Genomic DNA, 11,615 nt, shown 5'->3' with positions numbered 1-11,615 from the left:
TCCCAAGCGGTGATATTCCGCGTGTGGGATTTTGGGGGTGTGACAAAAATGCACACACAATCAGACGTTAGGATATTATCCTCCGTTTGTCTTTATGAGGCGCGGAAATTTTTCCAAAAACTCTCTCCACCAAATCGTAGGTTTTGTTTCCGGATAAATGAAGAGGTACTCCTTGTATGTTTAGCCACACCAATCTTTCGAAAGCGACCGATTGTCCTTTCCAGATCTCTACACTGACAAACCATCCAAAACCAGGTGAGTTAGCTCTAAAATTGTTAGCCTCGACCGACGACTGGAAAACCACCAAGTCATTCAGTCCGCCAAGATACTTAATCACCGTGTCCCCAAAGTTTGCTTCCAACATTGAAATGTCTAACTTCCTAAGATTCCATAAATCTTTCACCTTTCCTACAATCACCTTGCCATGAAGAGCGACATATGCATTAGCATACTCGGAAACCGTCACTTCCTTCGCGCTGCCCGCACTTGAAACTTACCGGACACAGTGTCAACGAAATATTTGCCTTTGTTGATGAACGAGCTGCCCCTAAAACCCTCCTGCTCTTTGAAAAGGTAAGGTCTCTCTTCCTGTTCTTTGACGCAGCGTTTGGTATGCAGAAATGAGAGGTGGAATGGAATGGACCATTGCGAGGAATAAAGAAAAGAGTGTTTGGTTGGTCGTTGGAATGGAATCGTCCATTCCAAAATGCATTCTATTCCCTAAAAATCATTCCATCTGTCCCCCCTGTTTTTTGTCCATTCCTTTCACTCTTCGCCCTTTATTAACAACACAACAACCCATCCTGTTGCCACCACCCACCACCACCGCCGCCTACCATCGTCACCCACCTCCGCCGCCACCCATTGTCATCACCGCTACCAATGCCACCGACGCCAACTCCGACCACCATCGCCGCTGCCCACCGACGAAACCACCACTGCAACCATCGCCGACACCACCGCCCGACCCGCCAACCCCGCTACCGCCACCCACCGCCACCCACCTTCGTCCCCACCACCGCCACCCCTGCCATACATCGTCGCCACTGCCACCTCCGATCACTGCTGCCACCCACCTCCGCCACCACCGTCGCTGCCACTTTCGATCACCGCCATCACCCACGTCTACCACCACCACCCACCAACGTTGCTGCCACCTCCGATCACCGCCACCACCCACCACCGCCACCGCTGCCACCACCACCCATGTCTACCACCACCACCCCCGACCACCTCCCCACCGCCACCGCCACCGCCACCGCCGCCACCCACCTCGTCGTCACCCACCACCACCTGCCGCCATCACTACCTACCACCGCCGCCACCCACCGTCGCCGGTACAACTGCCACCTATCACCACCCACCGTCATTGCCCACCACTGACCACCACCATCCGATTTTATTCATTCATCTTTTCTTGCCAACCAAACAACAAAAGGTAATGATTCATTCCATTCTCACATAGTAACCAAACAATACATGGAATGGTAATGATCAATTCCATTACCTCATCCATTCAATTACCTCGTCCATTCCATTCCATCACCTATTCCATTACCCCATACTAAACATACCCTGAGTCTCTGACCCTTCATCTTTCCCTCATGTTCCCTGTAGACACTCCCCGCATCATTTTCCATCGCAAACCTAGCAACGTTGATGAACAACCTATAACTTCCTATCCAAATATTCCTCATCTACTTTTCTAGTTCCGCCGCATCTTTCACCCCTTTGAAGCTAGCAAAACCGAATCGGTAGCCCTTTTTTGTCTCTTTTCCTTGCGATATAAACCCCCTGAATCGACCCGAATGATCCTAAAGCTTCCGCGACGTCCTTTGAGCTGCACCTATCCGGTAGCCTCGACACAAAAAACTTCGCAATATCACCTATACTCCGGTCGTCCATGTCTTTTGCTTGTTACGGTCATATATAAGTTTTGACCATGTCTTTTATTTCCAAATAACTAAGTAAACTAGCATTTTTGTGTATATATATACAACGATTTTGACATCACATATCATCGCACACTTTTGCTCTTGATAACCCCTCTTGCTTTGCATTCACTTTTACAGCATTTATAGCAATGGCTAGTGAGCAAAAAAGATGGTCAGTTATGCATGTATTACCATTAATATTAATACTAAAAATGGTTTCCTTTGAGGTTAACGGCCACCCTCAAGTTCCATGTTACTTCATTTTTGGCGATTCTTTGGTCGATAACGGGAACAATAATCGTAACGAGTCATTGGCTAGAGCCGATTACTTGCCATATGGCATTGATTTCCCTAGTGGCCCGACAGGAAGGTTTTGCAATGGCAAAACAATTGTGGATGCTGTTGGTAAGTTAAATTTTAAACATCTTATTTAGATCCACTAATTAGAAAAATTTGACAATTCCATCATTAAGGTTATTTAGTCATATATGATTTCTTTATATTGTGCAACTAGATAAAAATTCTATAATCATGGAATTTTCTTTTTGTTATTTTCTCGTAACTAATCTCAAGTTATTTACGAAATTGCCACCATCTCATATTACACGATGATTTATCTGTCAAGATTCACTTCTCACAAAAAAATGCACACATCTTACTTTTTTTAATTTGCAAAATATAAATACACACATACCCGGTTATGGTCATCTACATTTGATATTATTTATTCTCAGTTTGATGTGTGTGTGTATATATATATAAAACAAAGTCAATTATAAATATATCTTACCAAGTTACAAATTCTTTCATTTGTAGCTAAGCTACTGGGATTTGATGATTATATTCCACCATATGCGAATGCTAAGGGTCGCGCGATACTCAATGGTGTGAATTACGCCTCAGCAGCAGCTGGAATTAGAAACGAAACTGGCAAACAATTGGTACATTTTCTCTAAAGTTCCACAATAATATTCCCAAAACATTTTCAACTATTTATTTATTTTTTAAAATAACTAAACACTAATAATTCATTCATTGATTTGAAGGGTGCACGAATTAGCTTTGCTGGCCAGGTGAATAACTACAAAAATACAGTGTCCCAAGTTGTGAATATACTCGGAGATAAAGATTCAGCAGCGAATTATCTTAGACAATGTATACACACGGTTGGATTGGGAAGCAACGATTACATCAATAACTATTTTATGCCTAATTACTACCAAACTAGTAGGCAATATACACTAGAGCAGTATGCTTCTGTTCTCATTCAACAATATTCTGAGCTATTACGAGTAAGTAGTACAATTTTTATTCTTAGAACTGGACCAGACCGGTCAGATCAAGAACCATCACTATTTGAACCGGAAAACTTGACCGGTGGTTGGACGGGATTTCAAATTTTTTTTTTGTTTAATTTTACAATTATTGTTTTTCTTCCTAAATCTCATTTATATTGTTTATTCTAGGATCATATTTTCTTAACGTTACACATTCTTTACATATACACACCAAAAAATAAAATAGATAAATATTATTTTTATATTATCTACTACGTAATCCGGTTTTTGAAACCTGTCCAATCAATGAACCAATAAGACGGCTGGTCAATGATTGATCTGGTTATGAAAACATTGGCAAACGGTTAACTTTCATGGTTATTGTTTGTTTCCTAATACCACGAAAAATGAATTTGACAATTTCAGGAATTGTATAACCATGGTGCAAGGAAACTTGCGTTGAATGGCATTGGACAGATCGGGTGTGTCCCAAATGCATTGTCTCAAAGCCAAGATGGTACTACATGTGTCGAGAAGGTCAACTCCGCAATCAAATTGTTCAACAACGAGTTGATATCTCTTGTTAATAACTTCAACAGGGATCTACCTGATGCAAAATTCATCTACATCAACAATTACGACATTTTCCAAGATTTTATCAATAACCCTCAGGCCTATGGTAAGCATTTAGATCATCAGCCTTTCATCGTTTATAGATCTAGATCGAATAGTTGCGATTCAACAAAACATAGCTTTGTTTATTCTGAATGAAATATGTAGGTTTCAAAGTGACAAATGCTGGATGTTGTGGAGTGGGAAGGATCAAAGGCCAAATTACGTGTGTTCCTGGTAAAACGCCTTGTCAAAATAGAGATGAACATTTATTTTGGGATGATTTTCATCCAAGTGAAGCTGCAAATGTAATCGTTGCTCGGAGATCTTACAGTGCCCAGTCAAGATCGGATGCTTATCCGATGGATATTCGTCAACTGGCTAAGCTTTAAACTTATACTACGTTTTGCCACACTTGTACTACTTGATAATTTGTTACCTTTGGAATTGTGTTTGATAATTTGTGTTTACGGCGATTGTTTTGATAAATGTATTTATGATATTGTTAATGATATATGAAAACAACAAGATTAAGCATTAGTTCGGATTTAATCTATGGTATCGGATACCTTGGTCATAAATAAGGATCCATCACTATCTAAATTTCTTTTAAAGTATATAATCTTTACCGAAAGTATTGCGTTGTGGTGTTTATCGGTTTCGTTGCACACTAAGATTGTTCTTTTTTTTAAACTAGTGGTAAGACCCGCGTGGAAACACCGGTAGTTTGTAGAAAACCATGCATAATACATTTTAATAGAAAGTAAAAAAATAATTAGTGTAGACTTACAAAATTGATATAAACTAATGGTCAACAGGTTTAGTCAACAGGAGTTCCATTATGTTGATAACCTAACCACTATGGTCTATCGACTGTTAAACACCTTTGTTGCTTTCCAACAGACGTTTGCTAACAACTGTCATCCATTATCTCCGACAGAGGTTGCCACATTGATAGATGCTAAGTATCACATGTTAGTCAACTCATGTTAAAAGGGTTAGTCAACAGAAGTTAAAAGGGTTAGTCAACAGATGTTAAAAGAATAATGCTATGAACAATGAATTTAGTGCTCTCATTAAAAAGAGACCGGGGAACTTATTACTAAAACACCAGATATGAACATTTTCACAGCATGTGTTCTCAAGATAGGCTTCATGCAGAGCAAGTATCAGATGCTTTCACAAACTTCTATTGCTTTCCAACAGACGTTTCCTAACAATTGTTCCTCCATTATGCCCAACAAACGTTGCCACCTTGACAGATGTTAAGTATCAGATGTTAGTCAACCCATGTTAAAAGGGTTAGTCAACAGACATTAAGAGGATAGGGCAACAGACGTTAAAAGGACAAACAGATGTTAGCAGGTTGTTGAGCTTTTATAAAAATGTAATTTTAGCTCATTTTACCATAAGATTGTAATGAATGATCATGTATGTTTTTAAATTCATAACTTATTAGGTTTGTACTTTACAGATTGCATAAACAATCATACATAAATAAATACTCAACAACAACTTACATGATTTACACTTATGTAACATCTAAAAACACAGGTAGCCTTTAGAAAATTTCCATACAAAAATTTATTAAAAACATAAATCACTATACATTGTTCTTTACGAATTGCAGGAATATTCGTAAATTCATAATTGTTCTTTTTCAACAATACACATGATACACTAATATAACATTTAATAAAAATATCACACCTAATAAATTTATAATGCATTATAATATAATACATGTTACATGTTGTTCGATATAAAAAAACATCATCCAAAATTTATAATAAATATGATTATGTAGAAGATAGACAATTAAATGTTTAAAAGTCATCAACTCTGACATAACATGTCATCATAGGTTTTGTAAAACTTCTTTGTAAACTACATTAGTAGTGGTTGTACAAACTCGTTTTTCATTAGTACCAAAAAAAAGAGGTATGATAGTAATAACTAATGAAAAAAATGAACCCCTTATAACAAGAACCGTCACCGGGTGGAGGGTTTGTATCGACTATCACAAATTAAACGAAGCAACAAGGAAAGACCACTTTCCTTTACCATTCATCAACCAAATATTAGAAAGACTATCTAGTCATAAATTCTATTGTTTTCACTGTCACACCCTGACTTTTGCGGAAACGTGATTATGTGTGACTTGCTTAATATCATTGGATTCAACCATAACAAATAACTATATGATAAACCAAGATGTTCATCCATAATAAGTTGTAATGGTTAGTTTATTTAGTTAGTTGCAATCTAATGGTTTAGTTAGGTTATAAGTTGTTATGATGTTATATAGGGTGTTATTGTTTTGGTCAAAAATTACCGAAGCAATTAAGTGATCAAATTAGTTAAGTGAGGTAGTGTGCTAAAAAGTGTGTTGAAAATATGCTTGTTAGGTTCTTTGGAAAAACAGTGTTCAGGATATGGCTCAGGATATTGGGCTGTATCTACGATCAAACAATGAGCAAAAAAGTAAAGTAAATGACACGAGATGTACGAGGAAAGCCCTTGATCAATCTAGATCGTCGGCATAAAACCTCGGGAGCTGACAATCGCAGCTGCCTAGTTCTTCTTATTGCTTTAAACTTCAGGATACAGTGCAGGATATAGATCAGATCGCTAAGTGTTACAATGAATTTTGTGAAAGTTGCGAGAGAGCAAGTGTTGAGAGTGTAGAGAGTGTGATTGTGATGTCCTAGTTGATCTGATATACCCACTATTTATAGTAACGAATTACAAACTAAAATTCCTATAAACATGGGATGCTCCGAATATTCCAATGTGAACGTTGTAGACCGAGTAATGCGGCTTCAATGGCTTCTTGTGAACGACTTGGACCGAGTCTTTAGTAGAAAAGGTCTTCATGAACGTTGCTAGCGTCTAACCCACGTACCTGCATTTAATCCGTTAGTGATCCTGAGGATACCATTCAGGATGTTACCAATATCCTGAGTCAGCATCCCGGATGTAAACAGATACAATAAACAAGATATATATCAAGATATTTTCCAGGATATGGGCTCAGAATTTCACCCATAACAATTGTCCCCAAAAAATGTTACCGTTAAGTATCCTGGTCACTAACGGTTATATTTTTTCCCGAAGAACGAGGCAATTAAGTGATAAGACCCATGATGTGACTACTTGTAACCAATCAGCCTATATTTACTCATTGCTCCCTATATCTTCTCATGTATATCTCTATTTAGCTTTTACCAAAGAGAAAAAGGTAAAGACTTCTCTCTCAACTTCTTTTCTCATTCTCTCTAATATTCCGGCCACAATATGACAAGGCAGACCAGGTCTAGTTCCGGCGACTCCGCTCCCACGTTCATCCACCAAAATATTCTCCAGGATCCGGAGAAAGAAATTTGCACCTTCGATGGTGCACACTTATCGGCCCTTAAAACCTCCGGCATTTTCCCAAAAGGGACAGTGTTCCGGCTGTTTGATCGGGAAATCCGATCAGACATGGTTTCCGACGAGTGGTTGTGTTTCAATGCTTTCCCCTTTACTCTAGGGCTACAATTTCCTTTTTCTGAATTTATCACCGAGTTCTTTGACGTCACAAAAATTTGTTTTAGTCAAACAATGCCAATGCTTTGGCGAGTCTTGTCCGTTCTTGATCAAATCAAGAACAACCATATCCCTGATCTTTCTGTCCATGATCTCCCATTAGCATACCGACTTAGGTGCCACGGTTCTTGTCGATTCTTGTTTTATTCTACTTCCAGTGACCCACTAATCCTCCGAGCCACCAGGAATGAAGAGGAATGGAAATCCAAATTCTTTTTCGTAAAAAGAGATTCAATCCCTGGTGGAGCGGATTATCCGGTGCATTGGTTGAAGAAGGGTAGGATTTAGGGTTTAAAGATGATCCTGCTTGTTATCCTGCTTTATATCCTGAACTGACTTTGTCGTTTTCTTGTACAGCTGATTTTAGGAAGCTAGCACCTCCCCTTGCAGATTCTCAAAAAAGAATAGACGCTATCAGGCTCCTTCCGGAAGCAGAGAGAAGTTTCAACCCATCTCCAGCAACTCCAAGCCCTCTTTCAAGCGCAACCATGTCTGGTAAGGATCCTGCAAGATATCCTGTAGACACATGTTTTTTATTTGATATCTTTAGGAAAGGTTTAGAATTTTACTCCCTGTGTGCAGATTCCAGCAAAGTTCCAGTCTATCTAGACCTTGACGAACTCGACAGCTATCCAACTCCAACCTTAGTCAAGAAGGAGGCTCCTACTGCCACCAGCTCCAAGCCACTTCCAGCTCCCAAGGCCAACCCAAGGACTCGTGCTTCCACAGCGAAAAAGAGGAAGGGCCTTGAGGTCAGTGCCCAAGCTTAGGAGGGTTCTCCTATGACGATCTCAGCTTTACCGATTCCTTAGAGCCGATGACATCCTTCCTTAACAAGGTAATATCCTAACGCATACCCTGCATATATATCCTGCACACATATCCTGCCTGGATATCCTAACAGGATATCCTGATAGGATATCTTGGCCATTATAGATATATAGATTCTAACTCGTACCTGTTATTGATGCACAGGGCCTCCAGCATTTGCTCCACTTGTACAACGATGCATGTGGTACTGTCGCCCTCCATGAAGCCAGGATTAAGCAGCTCGAAACCACTGTTGCCGACCAAGGTGCCATTGCCGAGGCAAAGAGCCAGCACTATGAGGATAAGCTGAAAAAGGTCACCCAGGATGCTGAGCTCAAATTGGCCACCATGCAAATGGATCACGATCAGGCCATGATCAATTTCCGGGAAGGAATCAAGACTTCCGCTATTGTCTCCCTGTTACAAGCACGCATCAAGATGGCCTATGAGGCCAAGGAGACAGGTCTTGTTTGTCCATCCTGGCCAATTGAATCCTGGGTAGCCAAGCTGAAGGAGCTCGGAGGCAAGGCTGTGCCACTCCCATCTGAAGCCGATGAATCTTCCAAGTCAGCAGAGGTGACGGATCAGGCTGGAGACAAGAAGGATGCTGGAGCGGATGCTGGTGAGGATGCTGGACATGATGCTGGAGAGGATGCTGGTGCTGAGAAGCCGGGGAAAGCAGGAGAGGATGCCGCTGTGTGAGGGCAGCTGAGTGGGCGATGATGGATATTGATGCCTAGGCCGGAGCCCACTTTTTTTTAGGTTTGATGGTTGATGTCTCGAACAATTTACTTTTCTTGTCTGTTGAACAATTTTAATTTCCTGCACTTAGACAATATGATGGCCAAAGGTGGTGGGATCCTGAGTTTCAGGACGAAGCCCTTGGTCAGCAGTTAGTATGGTTTGTTTTGAACGCTTTTAACAAGTGAAGGTGGAGGTATCTTGGGTTCCAAGACGAAGCCTTCATTTGTTAAGTAAATATGTTAGGAAACTAATTATGCTTTTGGTGGATGGGTCTCGGTTTGAGACGAAGCCAATTGCATAATCTTTTGCTATGTTAATAATATAACCCTTTTTTGGCTTTATCATTGTCGTCGTCGATATATAAATTTCACTTGTGAAAATTGTTTTGTTTGAACATTTTTCGGAACACATTATAAATGTATCCTGGTACATATCCTGAAAAATATTCTGATTAAAATACAACCTATTAGTTGTCTAAATAAAAAGGAAAGATCATACCAGAGATTCTTAGTGAATCAATTTCAATTCCTCATTATAGGCTTGTCCCCAGTGCACACTTATAAACTCGAATCCATCCTCAGAATAGTATGGCGTATGTCCCCTGTACTTAACATAGAAACACAAATGTATTCATATTTTTGACTCGAATGAATTCCACATACCTCAGGGCAAAACTCTTGATATCCTGAAATGAACCCTTAGTATACTGGGGATAAACCCTGAGTTTCATGCGCTACAGGCGGGAGTGTATAAACTCCAAGACTTAGAAAGGTGAAAACCTTTAAACCTTAGAGAGTATGAAAATACCCTTTCGTGAGAGAGGGTGATCAATCCTCGTATACCTTTAGAATTCAGGATATAGCCAACAGTAACGAAATTGTCAGCCACTTTTACATGGACTGGTCCCGCCACCTTGAACTATCCCTGAATAACTTGCGCTCCAGGCGGGGTGTTTAAACCCAATTCGGGAGAAAGGTGAATACCTTTAAACCTGTGAAGGGATCAGTATCCCTTAAACGTGAGAGAGGGGGCCAATCCTCTAATCTTCTGAGTTATCCTGAGCACACATCCTGCAGCTATATCCTGGAGCATATGCTGCAAAACAATTGTAAACTAAGGTGGGTGTTAGCTTGGCTAACACCCCTCCGATGCCTAAGTCAGTATTGGGTTCAAGATAATAAACATATATATTTAGAAGAGATAGGATACATACCATTCTGAGATAGAAATTAAATTCTATTCTTACTTGAAATAGAGCTTTAAGTGTACAGCATTCCAAGACATTGGTAGCATATCCCCTTCCATATTCTTGAGTCTATATGCTCCTTTCCCTGCTTCTGATTCAACTTCGTATGGTCCTTCCCATTTTGGAGCTAACTTGCAATCGGCAGGATTAGTAGTATTCTGAAAAGCCTTCCTTAGCACCCAATCACCCACTTGAAATCTCCTAGTCCTTATATTCTTGTTATATGCTCTGGATATTCTTTGTTGATATGCTGCCATCCTTAGCTTTGTTGCGTCTCTTCTTTCGTCTATGGTATCCAAATCTTGACATAAGGCCTCAGGATTCTGTTCAGGATTCTGTAGGATAGATCTTGCAGTAGGTATCACCATTTCCGTTGGAATTACTGCTTCTGTTCCGAATACTAAGGAGAATGGGGTTTGGCCGGTTGCATTTTTTACCGTTGTCCTGTCAGCCCATAACACAAAGGGTAATTCCTCTACCCATCTTCCTTTTTTGGCTCCAAGTCTCTTCTTTAAGTTGTTCACTATTATCTTGTTTGAAGACTCAGCTTGCCCATTCGCTTGAGGATGCACCGGAGTAGACGTTATCATCTTGATTCCCCAACTCTTGCAAAAGTCAGTAGTCCTTTTGCTTATAAACTGGGACCCATTATCACAAATTATTTCAGCTGGTACTCCAAACCTGGTCAGGATATTCCTCTTTATGAAGGATACTACTTCTTGGTCTCTAACTTGCACAAATGCTTCAGCTTCAACCCACTTAGAGAAATAATCCGTCATTGCCAGCATAAAGACTTTTCCTCCCGGAGCTTTTGGTAACTTCCCTACTATATCCATCCCCCATTTCATGAACGGCCAAGGGGATGCTACAGGATATAGTGGTTCAGCTGGTTGATGCAATATGTTACTATGCCTCTGACATGCATCACATCTTCGAGCATATTCTGCAGCATCTTTTCTCATTGTTGGCCAATAATAACCTGTCCTCAGCACTTTCGAAAATAATGACCTGCCCCCGGTATGGTTACCACAATCCCCTTCATGTATATCCTGAAGTACTTCTTTGGCTTCAGGATCCTCCAAGCATCTCAAGTATGGCCCTGCAAGAGATTTTTTATATAGAATATTATTTATGATAGTGAATCGTGATACCTTCATCCTAAATGCCTTAGGATTTTCGTCTTCGGGAATATGTCCTTCCTTGAGATATCTCATAATTGGGGTTGTCCAGGATTTAGGATCCTTTCCAGGATACACCACTTCAGGATCTTGGATACTTGCTACTTCCTTATGCTGAGGATCCGTTGCAGGATACAGGATATGTAATATCGGTATTGGGATTCCCTCCGGTATCCTGATTGATGATCCCAAGTTTGCCAATGCGTCTGCTTCGGCGTTATCCTCT

The 11,615-nt window shown here is 40.3% G+C and overlaps 1 protein-coding gene across 1 annotated transcript; it reads left to right on the top strand.

The window, feature by feature from the left end:
* Positions 1-2,047: 2,047 nt before the first annotated feature.
* On the top strand, positions 2,048-4,361 carry LOC110912592 (GDSL esterase/lipase At4g18970). The gene is made up of 5 exons (XM_022157363.2): positions 2,048-2,339; positions 2,751-2,875; positions 2,981-3,226; positions 3,638-3,890; positions 3,992-4,361. Exons 1-5 carry the CDS (start codon positions 2,084-2,086, stop codon positions 4,213-4,215), a joined length of 1,104 nt encoding a protein of 367 aa, XP_022013055.1. The 5' UTR covers positions 2,048-2,083; the 3' UTR covers positions 4,216-4,361.
* The last annotated feature ends 7,254 nt before the right edge of the window (positions 4,362-11,615 follow it).

Source organism: Helianthus annuus, chromosome 15, assembly GCF_002127325.2.
Source record: "Helianthus annuus cultivar XRQ/B chromosome 15, HanXRQr2.0-SUNRISE, whole genome shotgun sequence".
NCBI lineage: Eukaryota > Viridiplantae > Streptophyta > Magnoliopsida > Asterales > Asteraceae > Helianthus > Helianthus annuus.
Note: the sequence above shows the minus strand (reverse complement) of the source record. Positions and strands in the feature narration are given on the sequence as shown.